General features: G+C 34.1%; 3 protein-coding genes across 3 annotated transcripts; all 3 read left to right on the forward strand.

Moving 5' to 3' along the window:
- LOC107418285 (phenylacetaldehyde oxime monooxygenase CYP71AN24) lies at nucleotides 1-11,039 on the forward strand. Its single transcript, XM_060814965.1, has 4 exons — nucleotides 1-399; nucleotides 10,064-10,124; nucleotides 10,493-10,805; nucleotides 10,925-11,039. Exons 1-4 carry the CDS (start codon nucleotides 1-3, stop codon nucleotides 11,037-11,039), a joined length of 888 nt encoding a protein of 295 aa, XP_060670948.1.
- Nucleotides 11,040-13,800: 2,761 nt separating this feature from the next.
- On the forward strand, nucleotides 13,801-16,128 carry LOC107418284 (phenylacetaldehyde oxime monooxygenase CYP71AN24). Its single transcript, XM_016026970.3, has 2 exons — nucleotides 13,801-14,744; nucleotides 15,406-16,128. The coding sequence occupies exons 1-2, from the start codon at nucleotides 13,815-13,817 to the stop codon at nucleotides 16,027-16,029; spliced, it is 1,554 nt and encodes a 517-aa protein (XP_015882456.3). The 5' UTR covers nucleotides 13,801-13,814; the 3' UTR covers nucleotides 16,030-16,128.
- Nucleotides 16,129-20,255: 4,127 nt separating this feature from the next.
- LOC107418282 (cytochrome P450 71A1-like) lies at nucleotides 20,256-22,224 on the forward strand. Its single transcript, XM_016026969.3, has 2 exons — nucleotides 20,256-21,227; nucleotides 21,619-22,224. Exons 1-2 carry the CDS (start codon nucleotides 20,301-20,303, stop codon nucleotides 22,222-22,224), a joined length of 1,533 nt encoding a protein of 510 aa, XP_015882455.3. The 5' UTR covers nucleotides 20,256-20,300.
- Nucleotides 22,225-24,016: the final 1,792 nt, after the last annotated feature.

A 24,016-nucleotide genomic window follows, 5' to 3' on the forward strand; every position in this document is an offset into this window, starting at 1 on the left:
ATGGTGATCAATTTAAGCGAACTGTTGATTGCAACCTTGAGCAACACGGTTTTAAGATGTATTCTTGGGAGGAAATTCCAGGAAAATGATAGTAGGAGCCTGTTTGGAGAGATCTCGAAAAGGGTTATGATCCGATTTGGAAGTTTCAGTTTTGGAGTTTGGAGATTTCTTTCCTTGGTTGAGGTGGGTGGATCTATAGGTTTAATTGCAAAGTCGAAAGCAACTTTCAGAGAATTAGATGTTTTACTTGAACCGGTAATTGAAGAGCATAAGGTCAGGTCTTCTGAGGAATTTTCTTCTGATGAGAAGAAGGATTTCATGGATATTCTACTCCAACTTCAGAAAGATGTCTTGCTTGACATGGAACCTACAAATGTTAACATCAAAGCTATTTTGCTGGTATATCTCCTTTGTCTCCACTTTCCTCATATTTGTCACAAGTGGGATTCATGCTAACGTGATAATAATTTATTTGATTATCATTTAATTTATTTTGATTTTTTGATATTTAAAAATCTATATAGAAAAGCAAACTTTAGCAGTGGTAATAAATAACATTAAAGTCCCTATTGTACTAGTTACCGATGGATTTGCATTAATGGATTGGTTGCATTTAAATTGCCTTTGATTTTAAAAAACTAAAATAATATAGGAAAGTGAACCAATAATGTAACACCCCGTCCCGAACCATGTCGGAAATTTTGCATGTTGATCGAGGTTAACTGTTGACCATTAACCGAAGGGGTCAAAAGTTGACTTTTTGTTCCGGTTGGAATTCTAGGTTGACTGAGGTACCGTTACGAAGTACACGTTGGCACGAGTTCGTAGACTAGTAGCACGTTGAAAACGGAGCTACGGTTTGAAAGTTATGAGCAAAACAAGTTGAGGTCCAAACTGTCCAAGGGGTGCCGGAGTTGACTTTTTATTCATGCAAGGTTGAGCTTTGACTCATGCATGGTTGTGAAGTGCTCGTCAATACGAGTCCGTAGACTGGTGGCACATCCGATTTGGACATGTGGTTTGAAAGTTATGGACCTGTAGAGTTTTTCAAATACTGTATTATTTTAATATTATTTTTGAACGCGTAACGATGTGCCACGTGTGACTTAATGAAGGTGACCATGTGTCACCATGTTGAGAAGTCACATGTCAACCATGTGTAATATCAAATTATTTTTATTATTATTTTGCATAATAATATTATTATTTAATTATTTAATTATTTTTATTTTATTTTATTTTTTTTTCTTTTCCTTTTTCTTTTCTTTTCCTTTTTCTTTTTTTTTTATTTTCCCCATGTGGGAAAAAAAGGGCCAGGGGGCCGATCCTTCTCTTCTTCTTCTTCTTTCTTTCTTTCTTTCTTTCTTTCTTTCTTTCTTTCTTCCTTCCTTCCCACCGCCCGTCTCTCTCTCTCTCCCTACTGCACTTTTTCCGGCCACCGGAACCACTCACGCGCCGGCCGACGTGAAAGCCCACAGCTGGGCGACACCGGCAGCCAAATTTCCGGCCGAATGGCCAGCGGACACGCCGGGATCGGCCTCCAACACCGGCGGCCCGTGTGTCGCGGGTTTGGCCATTTTCCGGCAGCCACCGGTCGTGCAACCGGTCCTTCCCCACTAATTTGGACCCTCTGAGTCCGATTCTGAGCTCCAATTAACTCAACTCCCGTCGATTTGTGAGATACGAGGAATTGAAAACCAGCCGAAGCTTTCCGGCCACCTCCGTCGGAATTGGGGTCGATGGAGACCGGATTGGTAATCCTCGTCGCTCAAGCTTCGATTCGGTATATAATTTGTCAATTTTGGCTAACGTTTGTGTTTGACCCCCCGGGTACCGGGTATTATTTACCCGATTAAAATATTAATTTATTTGACTGTCTGTGAATTTTGTTCTAGGAGCACCGGTGAGTCGTGGAATTGATCCCATGGTGGATCTTAGGATTATTGCGTGCTCCAGGTGAGTGACCCACCTTTAAAAAATATTTTGGGCAATTTATTATATTTATTTGGTGTTTATTTGATATCTGTAATTTGTGCTCATGTGGTGTATTTTAAATATAATCGGAAAAAAAAATATTATTTTATATATATATTTACCCAATGGTGCTAAATGAAATTTTGGGGTCATTAAGAAATTCCCGATTATTATTTTATTGTGATTAAATGGTATTTGTTACACATGAGCAAGTATTTTCAGTAATTAATTGCGTCTGGATTATATATCATTTTTGGGCAATTAATTATGTTTAATTGGTATTTAAATTATGCTCATGTGGTACAATTTGGTTATGGTTTTATTGTGGTTTAATTTATTATTATGCATGAGCAAAGTGGATTTCGGTATTAATCGTACGTGGTTTTAAGTATTATTTTCAGGCATAATTGGGTTAAATATTTTATGAAAATATTTGTTTAAATTTAATAAATTATGTCCGCGGTATTTTTATGGTTGCATCTCGTACTTCGAGAAAATTGTGGTTTGTTTGTTATCGATGGTTCGTACCGATGTGTTTAATAAAAATATGTGGGATGGTAAGTATGAGAATTTAATGTATTTCCCACGGTAATTTTGGAAAACGGTACAGTTGGTTAATAATGTTTATTTTTAGACGCACTCATACAGTATTGGTGTTCTGGTGTATGGACACGTGGTAGCGCGCAAGTATTATGTGGTTTAGCGCACAGGTATTATTTCTCCCGTGGTTGCTATTGGACTGAGCAGACAAGTTTGATATTGGCCACAGCCGCCCCTCCCTTGGCCGGGATGATGGTTTCAGCAGCGGTACTGTCGGGACGTCGAAGTGCCGTTTGCAAGTTTCTCTCTTTAACCCCCCCGCCAGTCGGTGCTCGGGACGCTGGGTATCAGAGGGCATCACCGGTATATGGTGTGGTGCGTCAGGTGTAATTTGCAAATAAAGTTTAAAACCCCAAAGGTGTTCAAAAATTATTTATTATAATTTATTGCAGTTTATTTATATTTGGGGTATTTATTTATTTATTTGTTGTTTGTTAAATTATTTGGTCCCTTGGTTTTTGGGAAGTACGAATATCGGATTTTGTGAAATTGTTTTAAAAAGGGAACATTTCAAACGGAGGATTGGTGAGAGTTTTGAGGGAAATTATTGTTTCCAACAGTTATTATTTATTTATTAATTGTTGGTATTTATTCAATTCCCTTAACTGTTATTATTATTATTATTATTATTATCATTAAAAGTGTTCAGTAGTTAGGGTCACTCACTGAGATGATTAGCATCTCACACTCTTAAATTCCATTCCCCTAGGTCCAGGTTGGAGACGTTGATTGTCCGGGGCGAGCCTAACGTCTCAGTTCGTTGCCGAAGGTTCAAGAAGTTTTTCTTCCCTTTTTCCTCTCGACCTTGTCTTGCTTCTTATGTGTCATTGTATAAATTCCACATGTATCTGTTTAATGCTCTGTATACTGTATTGGACGTGTAGTTGTTCTTATGCACTGAGTTGCTGCTGTTATTATTTGAAGTGCTGAAATTTGTGGAATCAATCTGTAGTATTGTGGGAGGAATAAGGGGATGTTTTTAGAAGTGTGTTTTCAGTGCAGGTAATTTTTGGTTAGTCCTACCCTTAGGGGAGGTGCTGCCGGATTTTCCGTTGGAAGGTTTGGTGGTATTTCCCTGGGATCAGGGCTTGTCTAGGGTTCCGGGGAAAGAATTCTAGACGGGTCCTGACAAATAATGGCAATTGAGGTAGTTCATTATTGAACAGATGGATAGGTGTATGTTGGGATCCGATTTGGTCTTTTCTAAAGAGGGTCCAATAGAAATTCATAAGGTGTAACATCCCATTCCGAACAACATCGGAATTTTCTTCACGTTGATCGAGGTTAATTGGGTTTGACTACTGTTGACCGAGAGGGATCAAAATTTGACTTTTTGATCCGGATGGAATTTCTCTTTGACCGAGGTACCTTGCAAAGTATGCATCGATCCGAGTCCATAGACTAGTAGCACATCGAAAACGGAGCTACAGTTTGAAAGATATGAGCAAAACAAGTTGAGGTCTAAATTGTCCAAGGGGTGCCGAAGTTGACTTTTTGGTCGTGCAAAGTTGAGCTTTGACTCATGTATGGTTATGAAGTACTCATCAATACGAGTTCATCGGCTAGCGACACGTCCAATTTGGACATGTGGTTTGAAAGTTATAGGCCTGTGAAGTTTCTCTGATACAACATTTACTATTCATGGATCTGTATGTGTGTGAACAGTGATGCCACATGTCACAAAAAGTGCACCCACGGGCATTTTGACTGGTTAAGAAGGGTAGGGAGGAGAGAAAAGGAGAAGGAGGAGAGAGAAAGAGAGAGAAAAAGGGGAAGGACGAGCCAACCGCCGTTCACCCATTTTCAGGCCACCCTTTTCCTACACGCGCCACCCCACCTTAACGCCCATCTGAAAACCGACCGGCCAGCCAAAAATCACGGCCAACCGACCGCCGATGCACACGGATTAAGACTTTTTCCGACAGCGGCACCGATTGCTTCAAACCCAGATTTCTCCCCGATCAGGTCTCCGTTTGCCTCACCGCCAGTCTCATTCGTTCGCCCATCCTCCGATCCGCATCTCCTCCAAAAATCAATACCAGTGGCCATCGGACGCACCACCGGCAGTGACGGGTTCCGGTGACGGCAGCGGCTCATCAGGAAATCGACTTTCGGGCGAGTTTCCAGTTGCACCGCCCATCCTTTTCCACTAATTCCGACCCCCTAAACCTAAATCCGGTATTCACTTTCCCCAATTTTTAACAGATTGTGAGAATCAAGGGTCTAAAATTCGGGAGCTTTCCGGCGAGATTCCGGCCACCTCAAGTCCGATCCCCGAAAAGTAAAACTAGATTTGTAATCCTCGTTTCACAAGGTATATTACTCGTAAATTTTGGTTGTCATTTGTGTTCGCTCCCTGGGTACCCATTTGGGAGTTACCCGATTAAAATATTAATATTATTAGTTTTGTGTGTTGTGGATATTTTAGGTACACGTGTGAGTAGTAGAGTTGATCCTGCAGAAAATCTCGATTGACACACGAGATTGAGATGAGTGACCCACCTTCAAAACTATTTTGGGTTGATAAATTGCATATAATTTATGTTGAATATATGTTTGGAAATTATATTCACGTGTTAATTATTTATAAATTATATTTGGCATTTTGATGCCACAATTGAATAAAATTAAAGTATATTTGTGCATTAAAGTATAATTTGATTTTGGTAAATTATGAGAATTTTATTTTATGAAATTGTGGATTTAATTTTATTTAAATTGTGGTTGAAATAAATTGTGAAATTATTTATGTTTAATAAAAATGTATTTATCTATTGATGAATTGTGAGATTCAATTATATTTGAATTTTGAGGAATTGAAGTAATAATTATTTTAAATTATTGTTACATTCATGGATGGATTTGAAATTGATGGATTTATGACGATGATTTATAAAGGAATTGTGGAAAATTTACAGGTTTAATTAAATGGAACAAACCCAGTGGAAATTTTGGGATTTGAAAATATATGGATTTTATAATTTTAAGATGCACCATACACGTACTGGTGTTTTGTATATATGGATGTGATTAGTGCGCACATGGATATGATTAGCGCATAGGTGGATGTGAGTAGCACGCAGGTGATTTATGAGGTTGTCTTGTGGTTACCATCGGATGAGGGTAGGCCGCCCCTCCATGGCCAGGACGCCTATTTGCAGCGGCGCGGTGGGACGCCGCGCAACCGTATGCCGGTTTCTCTCTTTAACCTCCTATCTGGCGGTGTTTGGGACACTGGATACCATTGGCACCACTGGTATATTGTAACACCCTGTCCTAAAGTACATCGGAATTTCTAAAATTTGACCAAGGTTGACTGGATTTGACGGTCGTTGACCTAGAAGGGGTCAAATGTTGACTTTTTGCTCCTGATGGAATTTCACATTGACCGAGGTCTTGTACAACGTACACGTTGGCACGAGTTCATAGACTAGTAGCACGTAAAAAACGGAGCTACGGTTTGAAAGTTATGAGCAAAACAAGTTGAAGTCCAAACTATTTAAGGGGTGCCAGACTTGACTTTTTGTTCATGTAAATTTGAGCTTTGACTCATGCATGGTTGTGAAGTACTCATCGATATGAGTTCATAGACTAGCAGCATGCTTAAATTGGACATCTGGTTAAAAAGTTATGGACATGCAAAATTTTTCGAATACCGTAATATTTTAATATATTTTGACTTGAGTGAACAATAATGCCACATGTCAAAAAATGGACCCACCCGTGAGTGCATAGTAGCACCCACCGGCGTTTTGACTGGCTGAGAAAGGGAGGGAGGAGAGAGAAGGAGAAGGAGGGGGGAGAGAGAGAGAGAGAGAGAGAAAGAGAGCTAGAGAGAGAAACCCAACCGGCCAACCACCGTTCAACCATTTTCGGCCACCAGAACAGTACACGCACCACCTTAGCTTGAAGCCCACCTGAAAACCGACCGGCCAGCCAAAAATCACTGCTAACAGACCGCCGATGCTCCCGAATCGAGACTTTTTCAGGCGGCTGTGCCGATTACTTCAAACCCAAATTTCTCCCTAGTCCGACCTCCGTTTGCCTCACCGCCAGTCCCATTGAGTCGCCCATTCCCTGATCTACCTTCCCACCAAAAATCACGGCTAGTGGCCACCGGACGCGCCGCCGGTGGTGGCGGATTTCGGTGACCACGGTGGCTCGTCGGGAAATCAACTTTCCGGTGGCCCATCCTTTCTCACTAATTCCAACCCTTTGAACCCAAATCCAGTGTCCACTTTATTCAATTCTTAACGGATTGTGAGAAATGAAGGCCTAAAATCCGTGAGCTTTCCGGCGAGATTTTGGGCACCTCGGGTCCGATCTCCGAGAAGTAAGACCAGATTTGTAATCCTTGTTTCACAAGCTTCGATTCAGTATATTACTCATAAATTTTGGTTAACGTTTGTGTTAAACCCCCGGGTATTGGATATTATTTATCCGAATAAAATATTAATTCATTTGAGTTGTGTAATATTGTTGTTCTAGGAGCACGTGTGCGTGCTCAAGGTGAGTGACCCACCTTCAAACTTAATTTCAGGTTTTAAATTATATTTATTTTGTGATAATTAAATATTTGGATTTAATATTTATGTGTTAAATATTTAGCAAAATTATATTTGAAATTTTGATGGCACAATTTGAATACATTGAAATGTATATGTGCATTAAATCATATATGATTTTTGACAAATTATGGAATTTTAGATTTTATGGAAATATGATATTAAAGGAATTGTGATTTTAATATTAATTGATTTATTGTGGAATTTATTTGTGAGTTTATTTTGATTAATAAAAATGCATTTATATGGATTTATGAATTTTGGAAATTTTATGGGATTTTAATGAAATTATGCCTATCTTGAATTTTAAGGATTTAAGGATATTATTTTAAAATTTTTGCTTACGCATTTGAACATTGTGGATTGGAAAATTGATGCATTTGAAAGTTGATGGATTTGAAATTGATGGAATTTATGCGATAAATTTATGATGATGATTTAAAAGAGAATATGAAAAATTACGGGTTTAATTGGATGGAATAAACCCAATGATATTTATGAGAGTTTGAGATTTGAAAATAAATATATTGATTTTATGATTTTTAGATGCATCATACATGTACTGGTGTTCTTTATGCATGGATATGATTAGCGCACAGGTGGATGTGATGAGTGCGCAGGTAGGTGTGAGTAGCGCACAGGTGATTATGGGGTTGTCCTGTGATTGCCATCGGATGAGGGTAAACCACCCCTCCATGGCTGAGACGCCTGTTAGCAGCAATGCGATGAGACACCACACGACCGTATGCCAGTTTCTCTCTTTAATCTCCTGTCTGGCAGCACCTTGGGACGCTGGGTACCGTTGGCGCCACTGGTATATAGTGAGTGCATCAAGTGGTTTTTGGAACATGAATTTTAAAATAAATATTTTGAAATTGTATTTAAATTAAAAATATATTTAATGTTATTTTTATTATTTATTTCAAATGGAGATTTTAATTTGATTTAATTTTTACTTTGCTTAATTGTTCAATAAATTGATTTATTTTAATTGCTTAATTATTCTATGAATTGTCTTAATGTAAGTTTCATTAATATTTTTGTATTACTTGTTTATGACATTTATCATTCATTTAGTAATTGTTACAAAATTATTTTATTTCTATTTCTATTTTATTTTCATTATAATTTTGGATCCTTAAATTCTTATATTTTATTTGAAATTTATTTGATTATTTATTCCTTGATTTTTGGGGCATAAAAGATTGGGTTTTGCGAAAATGTTTTAAAAGGGAAACTTTTCCAATGGAGTGAATGGTGAGGGTTTTGAGAGAAATATTATCTTCAATTAATTATTATTTATTTACTTATTTATTCTTAATTAATCAAATGTACTATAATTATTATTACTATTATAATTGTATAGTAGATTGTGTTACTCACTGAGATGATTAGCATCTCATATTTCTAAATTTCGTTCCCCTAGGTACAAGAATTGGGAGACGTTGATCATCCAGGGCGAGCCCGACGTCTCAGTTCATTGCCGAAAGTCTAAGAAACATTTCTTCCCTTTTTCCTCTTCATCTTGTATTGCTTCATCTGTCATTGTATTAATTTCATATTTATTTGTATAATGCGCTATATACTATATTGGACACATTTTATTAAATACTGCATTAATTCCCTGTTATTATTTTGGAGTGCTGTAAATTGTGGAATTAAATTGTAGTAATGTGAGAGGAATAAGGTGGTGTTTATAGAAGTGTGTTTTCAGTGTAGGAAATTTGTGTTAAGTCCAACCCTTAGGGGAGGTTCTGCCAGATTTTCCATTGGAAGGTCCGGTAGGGTTTCCCTGGGATCAAAGCTTGTCTAGGGTTCCGGTGAGAAATTTTGGACGGGTCTTGACATATATAGTGGGTGCATCAAATGGTTTTCATGACGTGATTTTAATCATACAATATTTTAGAATTTTATTTAAATTAAAATATTTTTTTAATAGTATTTTATAAATTAAATTGTTTTGGTAATTTAAAGTGAGTTTTATTATTAATTATTTGGTTTTATTTTATTTATTTAAATATTTCTTGAATCATTTTTGTTAATGTAAATTTTGTTGTGTTTTCGTATTAATTGTTTACAATATTTTATTTCCAATTTAATATTTGTCCTTAATCTTATTTTTTATGATTATTTTTCACTAAAAGTTTTGGATTATTAATTTATTATCTTTTAATTGCAAATTATTAATTAAATATTTTCTAGATTCTTGAGGCATAAAATGTTGGGTTTTGCAAAAATGTTTTAAAAAGGAAACTTTTCCAACTGAATGAATCGTAAGAGTTTTGAGAGAAAATATTATTTTTAAATACTTAATAATTAATTACTTATTTATTATTGATTAATCAAGTTAACATTATTATTATTATTATTATTATTTATTTTTCTGTTTAGTAGATTGGGTTACTCACTGAGATGATTAACATCTCACGTTTTTAAATTCCGTTCTCTTAGGGCCAGGTTAGTCGACGTTGATCATCCGGGGGTGAGCTCAACGTCTTGGTTCATTGTCGAAGACTAAGGGGCTTTTCCTTTCATTTCTATATTGTATTAAATTTTATATTCAATTGTACTGATGATGCTCTGTATACTGTTTGAACGTTTATTTATTTAATTGTGCACTGGTTCCCTATCATTTATGTGAAGTCCTGCAAACTTGTGATAATACTTGTAGCAAGGTGGGAGGAATAAGGTAGTGTATATAGAAGTGTGTTTTCTGTGCAGGAAAATTGTGGTAAGTCCAACCCTTAGGAAATGTTCTGTCGGATTTTCCATTGGAAGGTCTGGTAAGGTTTTCCTGGGATCACGACTTGTCTAAGGTTCGATGAGGAATTTTAGACGAGTCCTGACATAAGCTCTGTTTATTATCTAGCTGAATCAAGTTTGAAGATATAGACTTGACTAAATTGGCAGAATTGAACATATAGGTGAGCTTATGTTGGATGCGAATTGGTCTTTTTCAAGGAAATTCCAATAGAAGTCATGAAGGTGTGAACTTGACTAAACTAACATGATGATTGATAGGAATTTATTGCGTCCTTTCTAAGAGTTGCAACTTTTGAAAGAAATGGTTGCATCGTCTCACATCAGCAACCAATTAAAATAGACATGATACCAATTTCAAATATAATTTTTCTTGATAAATACATAAGGTAAGATACATGAAGTTCGATTTTGAATAATTAATACAAATTTATGGCGTCCTTCCTAAATATTGCAATTTAAAAAATAAAAAAAATGGTTACATCATTCTACATCAGCAATTAATTAAAATAGTCATGTAGAGATTCTCTATACCCACATGCTAAAAATCTTCACAAAATTATTACTATATTTTCAAAACACGTTTGTGGCAGGAAGTGATACAACCTCAGCAACTGTGGAATGGGCAATGACCGAGCTCCTGAAAGATGAAAGCAAAATGAAGAAAGCCCAAGATGAGGTAAGAAGGGTAATAGGAAAAAAGTCAACGATAGAAGTGAATGATATATGCAAAATGGATTACTTGAAATGTGTGGTGAAAGAAACTCTAACTGAAAATGCGAAACTGGGAGGCTATGATATTCCTTCTAAAACTAGAGTCCTAATCAATGTTTGGGCGATCTATAGGGACGGGATAGACCAGAAGAGTTTGCGTCAGAAAGATTTGAGTAAGACCCAATTGAATATGTAGACCAAGATTTCAAATTCATTCCTTTTGTTTTTGGGAGAAGAGGATGCCCTGGTTCGACATTTGGAGTGTTTGCGGTTATGTGATAGCCAACTTTTTATAACCGTTTGATTGGAAGCTTTCAGCCTGAAAATGTAGAAGAGGTTTTGGACATGAATGGAGTTGCTGGACTCACCGTTTATAAGAAAATCCCTCTTCTTCTTGCACCGTTTCCATATTCCCCTGCTGCTTGATCTATTTATTTAAAGATTCTTTATCTCATTCTTCAATATGTAAATGGAGTGCTTACTTTGATGTTTTCGTATAAAGGATTTTATATGTTCATTCATATTTACAATACAAGTGTGTAATTAATATTCGAGTACGCAAATAAAACTTTCTTTTTTTTTCTTTTTTTTTTTTGGGTTGAAAAATATGTATATTTCCTCATATTGCTATTTATATTTTGGTGTAAATATATGGCTTGTTGATATCGAATATAATTTTAAGGGACACTAGGAGAAATAAATAGGTGCACTCGGTATACTGAGCTGTATTCTCTTACATGGTACACGTATCTTATTAATTATATGATATAATGCCATGTGTAGCACTTTATAAAATATAACCAAATGTCCAGATTACAAAAAGTTAGTGGGTCGTCTGGTGTCGGCACGGCCCATTTAAACATTGATCCATTTGTACTTGTATAAAATAAACTAACAAACAACTTAATTTCACTATAAAATTTTATTTTATAATTTATTAGATAATTAATATTTATATAAAAGAGAAAAATGTATAATTATCTAATGACATAACTTTTAAACAAAAAAAAATCTCTAAATAAATAAAAATATGACAGAAAACAATTTAAAAAAATTTAAATCGATATTATATTGATTAATTTGAAAACATTAACAAAATAATAAAAAATATAAGTTAATTAATATAATAATATATATATGTAGTTTTATAATACGGTCCGTCGGCATACGTATTCACATAAAAACCAATATTTAAAAAAAAAAAAAACGTTAGTTTTGTTCTATATATATAATAGTAAAATATATTTTTTAATATTTTTTTAAAAAATATCGTTTTTGATGTGGTTTGTATGCAGACGGTCGGCACCATAATTCCATCATACGTATATATTATTATTATTGGTGTCGACAAATATTATGGGCCCTTGTCATGTCTATACATCGTAAACTTGTGTAACGCTTAGACCAACTTAGGTTTCTAAAGCGGTATCAAATCTCGTTTCTATCTCTCCTCCGAAAATTGCAGCAAAACTATACCTTCCATGTTCTAATAATCTTTCAGGGAGCGAAGGATCTGTGAAGGCATGTGAGCATGGTAAGGAAGAAGGACAAAAAATAATAAATAAATAAAAGTTGGACAATTGCGTTTCGTGTTGAGTTAATCTCATTAATATAAAATTACATCATCATACGCATGGTAGTTTTTTTTGGGTTAAGTACTACGTATACAACTCAATACACGTGTAGTGTCTAATAAATTTTTTTTTTCCCCTCTAAAGAAGGACCAAATTAATAAATAAATTAGGGTTTAATTATTTAATAAATAGAGAATTAAACACGCATAACCAAATTAAGGATTTAAATAAATAAAGTTATTGTTATTAATTAATTTGAGGGAGGCGTTAATAATTTTAATTAAATTTATCTTCACTTAAATGGAAGGTATGTATATATATTTTTTTGAATAATTTACCTAATGTACAAGCTATCCAAAATTCTTCCTTCTCATGACCCGAACTTGTACATTCACAGGCATAAGTAAAAATGCTCTACCAATGTAGCTACCCACTTTGTCAGAATGTATATATATATATTGATTACATCTTAAATGTATATTCTTCCCACACCTAAAAATTTTAGTGGTTTCTAATATTAGATCTATTTTTTTATTATATTATTATTTTCTTATTATTGTGTAGTTTGCGTGTTAAAATTTTACTTCTCCACATAGGATCATGCTTTTTATCTTTTTTTATTTTATGTTTTTTTGGGGACATGGAATCATACACTGAGCTAATAATTAATATTGGCCAGCTAGAAGTATCATGAATAAAACACACTGGCCTTATAATCTTATTAAGTAATTACGGTAAAACGTGTGGAAAACACAGGTTTGATTACGCATGTGCAAGTGCAAGAAGTGCAGAACCAATAGGATTCACTGATAAAAGCCGAAGGGGATCACAATAAAAAGCGAATAGTGATTGAATAAAATGGAGGATCTATTAAATTATTGTCTGGTTGAAATATGAATTACTGATTAAACATTTACGCGGCAGATATTTCTCTTTTTAATCCATTTAAATATTTATTTAGGGATGGACATAAAGAAATTAATTATAGAGAAGGAAGCTAAAAAAAAAAAAAAAAGGTAATGCAAATTTTAAAGGGAAGAAAGTTCAAGAAATAGAAGAAGAAACAAGAATCAGAAATAAATATAAATAACAATAAAGGTGGCGAAAATTAATATATATATTTATATATATATTGAAAATCATGAAGTACCTAACATTATTCATTTTCCCCATTGTGAATCAAGTTGAGCGTAATAAAAAGCATCAAGTTATAATAGTGAATTTTTTTCATACGTATAAAAAATAAAAAAATAAAAAAAATAAATAAAAAGGAAGAAGAGAGAGAGAGAGAGAGAGAGAGAGAGAGAGAGAGAGAGAGAGAAATCATTAATATTTGTCATGATTATCACAAGTGATATGACACTCTGTGATAAATAGATATATAAACAAGTATGTTATCAATTTATTTATTAATTCTGTGTCCTTTCAAAGTGGAGACTAGGTTAGCCAAAATACTCTTAATTAATCACCAGGTGATAAGTACCGTTTGTGTTCAAATATTAATTAGTTTATCATACAACCAAACAGTGCCTAATGTGGATGAAACTTGTATATATATGTGGTCCATTGCGGTTTCTCAATTACATGAGCCAAACAAACAGAGAATATGGAAATAGTATCAATTTCCATGCAATTGCTTTTGCAAGAGTTACAAAGAAGCTCACTCTCCGTCGTTTTTCTCCTACTTTCTCTTCTCTTCCTTTCTCTTTTCTTCACGAACAAATTTTCCAAACCTGCTTTCAAACTCAAATTGCCTCCCTCACCACCAAAGCTACCAATAATTGGAAACCTTCACCAGCTTGGAAAACTTCCACATGTTTCTTTGAGAGCACTGTCTGAAAAATATGGCCCTCTCTTGTTCTTGAAGTTGGGCTTCAAACAAACTCTTATAATTTCATCTTCAGACATGGTTAAAGAAATGATTAAGTCCCAAGATATCATTTTCTCGAACCGACCAACATCAACGGCTGCTGATATCTTCTTCTATGGAGGTAAGGATTCAGCTTTTGCACCTTACAGTGAGTATTGGAGGCAAACTAGGAAGATTTGTGTTCTTCAACTTTTGAGCATGAAGAAAGTTTTGTCCTTTGAGTATGTAAGGAAGGAAGAAACTGAAGAATTGGTTCGAAATATACGCAATTCAAGCCTTGGTGGTGAGGCTGTCAACTTGACGGAGATGGTGGTTGAAACCTTGAACAACATAATTTTTAGATGTATTCTCGGGATGAAATTCCGAGAAGACGAAATGAAGAAAAAGTTCGGAGGGCTTGCAAGAAGGATGAGCACGCAATTTGTAGCTTTTAGCTACGGAAATTACTTCCCTTTTTTGAGATGGGTTGATGTAGTTACAGGCTTAATGGGAAGCCTTAAAGAGTCTTTCAATGAATTTGATTCGTTTCTTGAAAGGGTAATTGAAGAGCATAAGAAGGCTGCAGAATCAAATGATCAGGATCATGAACAGGCTGACAAGGACTTTGTTGATATTCTTCTTCGACTTCAAAAGGATGGCATGCTCGATGTGGAACTCACTCAAGAGAATATCAAAGCTATTTTAGTGGTTAAGTCTCTCACTTTCTTTATCTCTGGTGATCTTTTCTTTTCATGTTCTCATTGTATATATAATCACTGTTATCGTATTTACCTAATAGTTTCAAACTTAAGACAATTATCACAACTATCAAATTTGTTTAATTGGATTGATACATAAATAATATGAAAAGGTTTTTATAAAGAGGAACTGAAAGGGACAACCATTTACGATTTTTAAATCTGTATAATTTGACTGATCTAATAGCTATGAATAATTGTCTTTTATAGTCTTTTTTCATAAATCATTTATTATATCAAAATCTTGGATTTGTATATATGTCTACTTTTATCATGTTGATCTACATGATATAAGATTGATTATATATGTTTGTATTTAAAAGAGTCAAATTTACATTAGATCAATATATCTATTAACTTTTGGATGATTTTAAAAGTTGAGATTTAAAAATTTATTATAACAGTCTAATATGTGTTTAATGAAATATTTAAAGATAGTAAATTTTATATGGTATAAGATACAGAAAACTATTTATGTATTTTTAAATTTTAGCTTTTGAAATGACCAATAATATATAAATGAAGTTATAATGGTTAATCTGAATTGAGGATGGTTGTGTATATTACTACACATGCACGTTGATATATTAGTTGTGTTTGTTATATTTCAGGACATGTTTGTGGCAGGAAGTGATGCATCGTCAACAATAGTAGAATGGGCAATGGCGGAAGTCCTAAATTGTCCAACTGCAATGAAGAAAGTCCAAGAAGAAGTACGAAGAGTGGTAGGGAATAATAATCACAAGTCAAGGATTGAAGTGAATGATATAGATCAAATGGATTACTTCAATTGTGTCATAAAAGAAACTCTACGGCTACATCCACCTGCCGTTCTGATTCCTCGAGCAACATCCAAAAACAGTGTTAAATTGGGAGGCTACGATATCCCACCAAATACAAACGTTCATATAAATGCATGGGCAATCCAAAGGGACCCTAAGTTATGGGATAGACCAGAAGAGTTCATCCCAGAAAGATTTGAGAACAACCCTGTTGACTTTAGAGGCCAAGAGTTTCATCTTATCCCTTTTGGAGGTGGAAGAAGAGGATGCCCTGGTTCAACATTTGGTCTGTTTGGTATTGAGTACATGTTATCCAACCTTCTTTATTGGTTTGATTGGAAGCTGCCTGAAAATGGTGCAAACGTAGAGGACATGGACATGACTGAAGCTTTCGCAATCGCTGTTCATAAGAAAATTCCTCTTACTGTGGTACCAATACCGTACAGCCCTTGATCTTAATTTGTATCCATATATGATCAATCATCTGTATTTCGTCTTTGCTATATTTGTTATATATATGTCTTCAATATAGGATCATGCTATATGTGTCACTGAGCTGTGAGTCTTTGAGTGCAAGAAACCATGTACCATTAAAAAGATTCATGATGATCCTCGTATATTAATGTATTTCTCTAGCTAGCTAAAGCTTTTCCTTTTATGAGTTTTGAAGAATTGTTAATTTTCTTGTCTTGTTTTAATCTAATTGCTTAAGAAGGGTTGATTCAAAATATGTATATATATATATATATATATTAATATGTTTAAATTGAAGATTGATATATTAGAACGTTTATTAATGATTGTGATATTAACACACAAAGCACAATACACATGTATAGTGATAATATATACATATTCACACGTATACAACATGTATATTGAATATTTTTTTTCCATGTGTACAACGAGTTTGTATTAATTATTGTGATAATATAGTACACCACAGAAATGATTGTTTAGCTAATTCATGGGAAGAATTTAGAAGATGTACTTTTAGCCAAATCCAATAGAATATTCTCACCCTACAAGAATCAAATCCTTCATGAATAATGGAAATATCATTAAAATGCCAAAATAATAAAATGGCAATGCATAACTATTATAAGGGGAAAAAAAATTTGTAGAAATGAATAAGATAGTCCAGCCCAAGTATACGATCAAGAACTATCCCAAAAAAAAAAAAAATATAGGACGAAGATGGGCAATAGTGGATCAAGTATTTTATTTGAAGCAAAATATATATATATATATATATATTTTACTCTTGAATTTATATATTAAGAAAAACTATGAATAGAATGGTATAAATAGTATTATCTATTTAAAACGTATAGCGCAAGAGACAAAATTTCCCATTGGACTAGTCAAAAGGTTACACGCTTTTTATTTCGTGAGACGAGAAGATGTTGAAGAGATGGTGGAAGAGATCCGCGATTGTTTCGAAAATGGAGGAGATGAAGTCGGTCTTGGTGAGATGTTTACCATGTCGAACCACATTGGATCAAAACGCGCCCTTGGATGAAAGTATGAAGGCGAAGATGGCGATGAGAGTTTCGGGGCTCTTTCGAAGAAGGCAATGGAACTCATGGGAACGTAGCTTTTGAGATTGTATTCCTTATCTGGGATATATGGATCCTTTTACAGGATTTGGCGCAAAATTGAAAAAGACTGCAAAAGTATTACATGCTCTCATTGATCAAGTAATAGACTAGGACCAGAAGAGTTGCAATTGTGATAGACAACAATCTGATGACAAGAAAGACTTTGAGCTTGCCATCAATCTCACTCAAGAAAACCTCATAGATTGCTTACTAGTCTCTGTTTCTCTCTCTCTCTCCGTTAAATCCCATTTCTCACTAATTCTTATGTCTTTATTTCTTTTGTTACAGGTTGCATTTATTGGAGCAACAGACACCACTTCAACAACCGTGGAATGAGCAATGGCAGAGCTTGTGAAAAACCCAACCATAACGAAGGAAGCCCAAGAAGAAATAAGAAAAGTGGTGCTTAACAAAGCAAAGGTAGATGAATCTGACATTGATAAAATGAAGTACCTGAAATGTGTAGTGAAAGAGACCTTGAGACAACATGCTCCTCTTATTGTTACTAGAGAGTCCTCAAGTAGTGTTTAGAGTAAATTACAAGGCAATTATATTCCTCCAAAAACAAAAGTTCTGATAAACGCTTGGGCAATTCAAAGAGACCCAAAATCGTGGGAAAAAGCCTGAAGAATTTGTACCAGAGAGATTCATAGAAAAAGACGAAAACCAGTCGGTTGATTTTAAGGGCCATCACAACCAATTCACTCCATTTGGTGCTGGAAAGAGAGGCTGCCCCTGCCATCAAATTTGCTGTTTGTGGACGCTGAATATGTTTTAGCCAGTCTACTCTAATGGTTTGATTGGAAGTTGCCTAATGGTGTAACCGAGGAGGATGTTCACATGTCCAACACCTTCAAGTTCTTAATTAGGAAGACAGTACATTTTCACCTTGTACCGGTACTTCATTAATCTGGTTAATACGCATGTATGCATAAGAAAGCAGAATTTCATGTGAAACGTTGAATGCTTTTCATGCGTTAGCTAATTTCTTGCTCAAATAAAGATTGCCAATATCTCACACAAAATGTGACGGAATCCTTCACAAGACTCCCAAGCTTAAGACAATTGGAGGAGAGTGGAGACTTCTTGGAAGAGAATCCAACTATTCAAACACACTATCGATTGGATTTGCATCAATAGGAAATTGACAACCAACTGTTTTTTAAGAATTGAAGCCCAACATATGTGATGGATATCCTCCATTGTGAATCCCTTAAGTCGCAAGCAATAGCTAGCTCAAAATCAAGTGTTTTAGATTCCATATATTATACCCTACCCACAATCACCAAATCATTGAAGCTAATCTCTACTTTTCCTTAATGCATGCATATAATAGGTTCTGCCAATCAGAAAAAAATAAAAATAAAATAAAATAAACTAAAATAAAAATCCCTCTAATTCAGATTATAAGTGGATTTTTGTTATTTTTGCTTTCAACTACTAGAACCATTGCAATCTGCATTGGTTTTGCCCTTATGAACTGCCTAGCCATCTTGGAGTTTTGTAAGCAATAATCATGAACTACAATTCCCTATTCACAGCATTGATCTCTGTTAGTATGTGGAAATCATGGAGATCTGCTTCCTCTGAATTCCTCTCTTCATTATTAGCTAATCAGCTCTTTAGCTCTTCAGGAAATTCAGCTAACATATCTGTCATTTGGTTTTTAACTCCATTAGACTAGTGATTTCACAACTTTTTACTTTAAATAGGGATGATTATCTCTCTTCCTTAATAATAATAATAACAATAATAACGAAGGAGACAAATTTGACCATTTTGTTACATGCATGAACAGAGCACATTGAATATATTGGTGAACAATCCCAATTTACCAGTTTGTTTTCCCAGTTAAGATGGCTTGGCTATGAAAATTGAGGCTTCCCAGTAAAAGCTTATATACTATAGAATTAGTGATTTATGTCTGTGTTTATTTTTTCCAATTAATTCAACCTTTTATATTTTCTTTGTCTAATTTTACTAAAGATGGTTTTGTAATTCAATTGATTAAGATGATAATGAAGATTAACAAATAATGGCAATTAAAAAAAAATACGCAAAAAAACCACCCTAAATGCTCTTCTATCATAGATTCACCAACCTCTGTTTTTGATGAATAACAAATACACCAACATACAGTGCAACCTCAGATTGTGACCATATATAATTTGTCTTTCAGCCCATTATATACAAAGTTTTCTTTCCTCTCAAGGATCAATATTTTTTTCATCTAGAAACCCCTCAACCTTCACACCTGCGAGTTCGGGAGTTGAGGTTTGAGTTATTATCTCAGATGGTCCCAGAGTTCGGGAGTTGAGGTTTGAGTTATTATCTCTGGTTCCATGCCGCAATGACATATGACGCAAAGCTACCGTCCGATGCGCAAAAAAAAAAAAAAAAAAATCAACACTTTTTTCATCCCAAAAAAAATATATATCAACACTTTTTAAAACCATTGATGTATATAATATATATTTATATGAATTATACTTAATTATTAATTTAATGTTTCAATGTCAACGTGCTCTTATTATTTTAAAGCTTTATAGATATCCTATGATTCCATGCAGAATGGTTAGAGTCGATTTATTTAATTTTAATATCGTGTATAATAGGAGTTCCATTATTTTAATTCCAAATTTCATTGGAAAAATAAAAATCTGCAAATGTGTCGGCCATCTTTTATTTAAAACATAATTTAAATTAGCTTAGGATCCGGGATTCTGGATCTGTTCCACGCGTCTGATTCTTCACTTTTTATTGCATTGAAGATTTTGTTAATGATATTAATATAAAAATGTACATCCAATAAGTTGACTATGATTTCCATCTCCAAAGATTTTCTACTATATAATAATGCTAAAACTTGCAAAATATGTGCTCTTTAGGAAGAAAAAATTATAATAGTTTTATTTTCAAGTATCAAGTGCATTTTATATAAACTCAACCATCTATGGCTATGCTATAAATTTAATATATATCTATGTAAAATATTTATTGAGTATCCAATTATGAGGTCGATATTTTCAAACCAGATGAATAGCTATCATCATCTTGGATTTGATTGTTCTTTCAAAAAACCCATTTCCTGGAGCTAAACAAGTAATAGATCCGGTGACGGCAATGTTGAAGCAATGTTGGAAAAAGCTCCAATCTGCAACTTTCTTCGATCCCATCATTTTCTCTGTTATTCTCATCTTCTTCTCTGTATATTTGTACAAGCTTATTAGTAAAGGTCCGAAACTCAATTACCCTCCATCACCCCCAAAGCTCCCAATAATAGGAAATATATACCAGCTTAGCACACAACTCCATAGATCTCTACAGGCTCTCTCTGAGAAATATGGCCCTCTAATTCTCCTCCATTTGGGTAGCTCTCCAACTCTGATAGTTTCTTCAGCTGAGATAGCAAAAGAGATATTGAAATCCCATGACTCTGTTTTCCAAAATAGGCCTGGACTAAAAGCCGCAGATGTTCTCTTCTGTGGATGCATAGACGTAGCATTTTGTCCCTATGGCGAATACTGGAGACAAGCCAAGAAAATTTGTGTTCTTGAACTTTTGAGCCTAAAAAGTGTGCAAGGTTTTCAGTTTGTTAGGGAAGAAGAAGTTGCAGACATGGTTGAAAAGATCCGCCATAGATGTGAAGATGGAGGTGAAGTTGATCTTGGTGAGATGTTTACCGCCATGTCAAATAACATAGCTTCAAGATCTGCACTTGGAAGAAAATATGAAGGAGAACATGGCGATGAGAGCTTCGGAGCTCTTTCTAAGAAGGCAATGGAACTCATCGGAACATTCAACTTTCGAGATTCTATTCCTTATCTGAAATTTATGGATGTGCTTACAGGATTTGATGCGAAATTGAAAAAGACTGCAAAAGCATTCCATGCTCTGCTTGATCAAGTAATAGATGAACACCAGAAGAGTAACAACTATGATCAACAACTATCTGATAAGAAAGACCTTGTGGATATTCTTCTTCATCTTCAAAAGGATGGTGAGCTTGGCGTCAATCTCACTCGAGAAAGCCTCATAGCAATCTTACTGGTCTCCCCCTTTTTCTCTCTTTGTTCCTTTTTTTTTTTTTTTTTTTTTTTTTTAGTAGTTTGATTTCTTTACTTTTATGTTTTTTTATTTTTTTTGCTTTCGGTTTTGTGCTAAAGGTTACACATAAGTTATGTATAATTGGTTTATATTCTAAATGATGGTTAGGCTTTTCACTTAGCCAAAACTTAGGGGAAAAAAACAGAAACACAAAATTCAAAACCATTTCAAAATGTTTTCGATGAACATTTTCCTTTTTGCCATTGTAAATGACTATCATAGTTGTAATTTATCATTCATAAATGTAGAATCTCTCAAACCAAAAAGAAAAACAGAAAACCAAGAGCCTAGATGATATTAAACATGCTATTGTGTTTATATTGCTTTGTGACAGGATATGTTCATTGGTGGAACTGATACAACAGCAACAACCATGGAATGGGCAATGGCAGAGCTTATGAAAAACCCAACAATAATGAAAAAAGCCCAAGAAGAAGTGAGAAGAGTGGTGGGGAGCAAAACAAAGGTAGATGAATGTGATATGGATGAAATGGAGTATTTGAAATGTGTTGTGAAGGAAACCTTGAGACTACATGCTCCTGTTATGGTTACCAGAGAATCTTCAAGTAGTGTTCATAGTAAATTACAAGGTTATGATATTCCTCCCAAAACAAAAGTTTTGATCAATGCATGGGCAATTCAAAGAGACCCCAAGTTATGGGAAAATCCTGAAGAGTTTGTACCAGAGAGATTCATCGACAACCCGGTTGATTTTAAAGGCAATCACGACCAATTCATTCCATTTGGTGCTGGAAGGAGAGGCTGCCCTGGGATGACATTTGCTGTTGTGGAGGCTGAATATGTTTTGGCCAATTTACTCTACTGGTTTGATTGGAAGTTGCCTAATGGTGTAACCGTGGAGGATTTCGACATGTCTGATGTTTTCGAGCTTGTAATTCGTAAGAAAATACCTCTTCGTCTTGTACCAGTACTTCATTAATCTTGTTCATCTTTATGCAGAAGTAGGCAATTTGTCGTGTTATTATTGATAAATGTTTTTCACGTGTTAGTTACGGAGAGATTCAGTGAGAGACCAGTTGAGAGGAATTTCACATTGCTCAAAAGAAATATCATGGTATATTTTATTGCATATTAATTGACAATTAAGAGAGTAATTATTTTGTTAATTTATTGCTAAAAAAGGAAAAAAGAGTCTTATATGCCAATGCATGACACAAGGAAAAAATGTGACAGACATTGGACCTATCAATGGTTCGGTGTCCATGATTAATTAAGACCTAACTATTTATTCAGATTTGAAGCCCAACATATTTGATGGATATCCTCCTTTGAAAATCAGTCAAGCTTCAGCAGTTCACTTTTGGTGAAACTAGCCCGAATCAAGTTTTTTTCAGGTACCATATACTTTACCAGTCATAATCTCTACTTTGCCTGAATGCCATGCACATAACAAGTTCTGCTACTCCAAAATCATGGTTATAAAGTCATCCTCTTCAAGCTTTTTTTTTTTTTTTTTTCACCTAATAAGAATTCTGAAACTAACATAGATCATATATGTATAATTATAATTCTTGAAATAAATTTATATGTTAATATGAGATGATCATTGTATAAACTATTAATTAGAACGATTGAGTTTGTAAAATATCAACAAAATAACACTATCTTTTATTTGCATATTTAATTATGAAAATGTAGGCCTGCGTCCAATGTGAAATTTTGTCTCATGCCGTTATGGTACATATATATGACTAGAGCAGTTATTATTGAACATATATGGAAACATATTGGCCCTTTCTTTTGGGACGAAACAAGTTTGGGGGGGTCATGGACTCATGGTGTAAAAGGAAAACAAAAAAAAAAACAAAAAAAAAAAAAGATTTAATAATATTATTTTCTTTTTCATAAGTAGTATTAAATATAAGTAAAATAATTATCAAATATGCAATAATTTATTCTGCATAAGAAAATAAAAATTTTAAAAATTAATAGATGTAAAAAAAAAATGTATAGTATATATTATTGGGACAAATTTGCCATACTTTAAAAAAACAATTTTTAATTTTTAGTAAAATTTTAATGTGATTATTGTAAACAAAATTAACAAAATATGATTATTGCAAATAACTAATACGTATAATTATTCATAAATATTTTTTTAAAAAAATTATATAAATTATCAAATAGAAAAATAGGTGAAAAATCAAAGCTAAAGTATTGATTAGTAACACGTTTATTAAAAGAGAGAGAGAGAGAGAGAGAGAGAGAGAGATTAAATTATTAATTGAATTAAATAAAAAAAATTTTTTTTGGTAAATAAATAAAAAATTATTTGAATAGAAGTTGTGCTGTAACTGTAATTATAATTTAAAATACATACTTTAAGTGCTTTAAGGGGCACACTATCAATTTTTTACAGATAATAATTAGAACAGTAAAATGATAGCATGCTATTTGTACTATAGGACTAACAAATGCCGTAACAAAACTGTATCTGCATATATTATTAAATTTTTGCCATCATGTGCTCAAGTAAAAAGCTTACTTCAGAAAACCAGCATGATTATTAAAGTATATCGTACACTGTCCCATCCATCTTGTTTGATTCGAGTGTTTATTTATTTATTTATTTTTCAAGAATTGTGTTTTAATATTGTATGCGGCCATGTATCAACCTAGATTAAATAACAGCCATAATGTACAAAGCGAGTGGATCCTTGTACAATTTTTTCTGTTTGTCTTCTTGAAGTAGACCCTTGTACAATTTTTTT

This window comes from Ziziphus jujuba, chromosome 2, assembly GCF_031755915.1.
Source record: "Ziziphus jujuba cultivar Dongzao chromosome 2, ASM3175591v1".
Lineage (NCBI taxonomy): Eukaryota > Viridiplantae > Streptophyta > Magnoliopsida > Rosales > Rhamnaceae > Ziziphus > Ziziphus jujuba.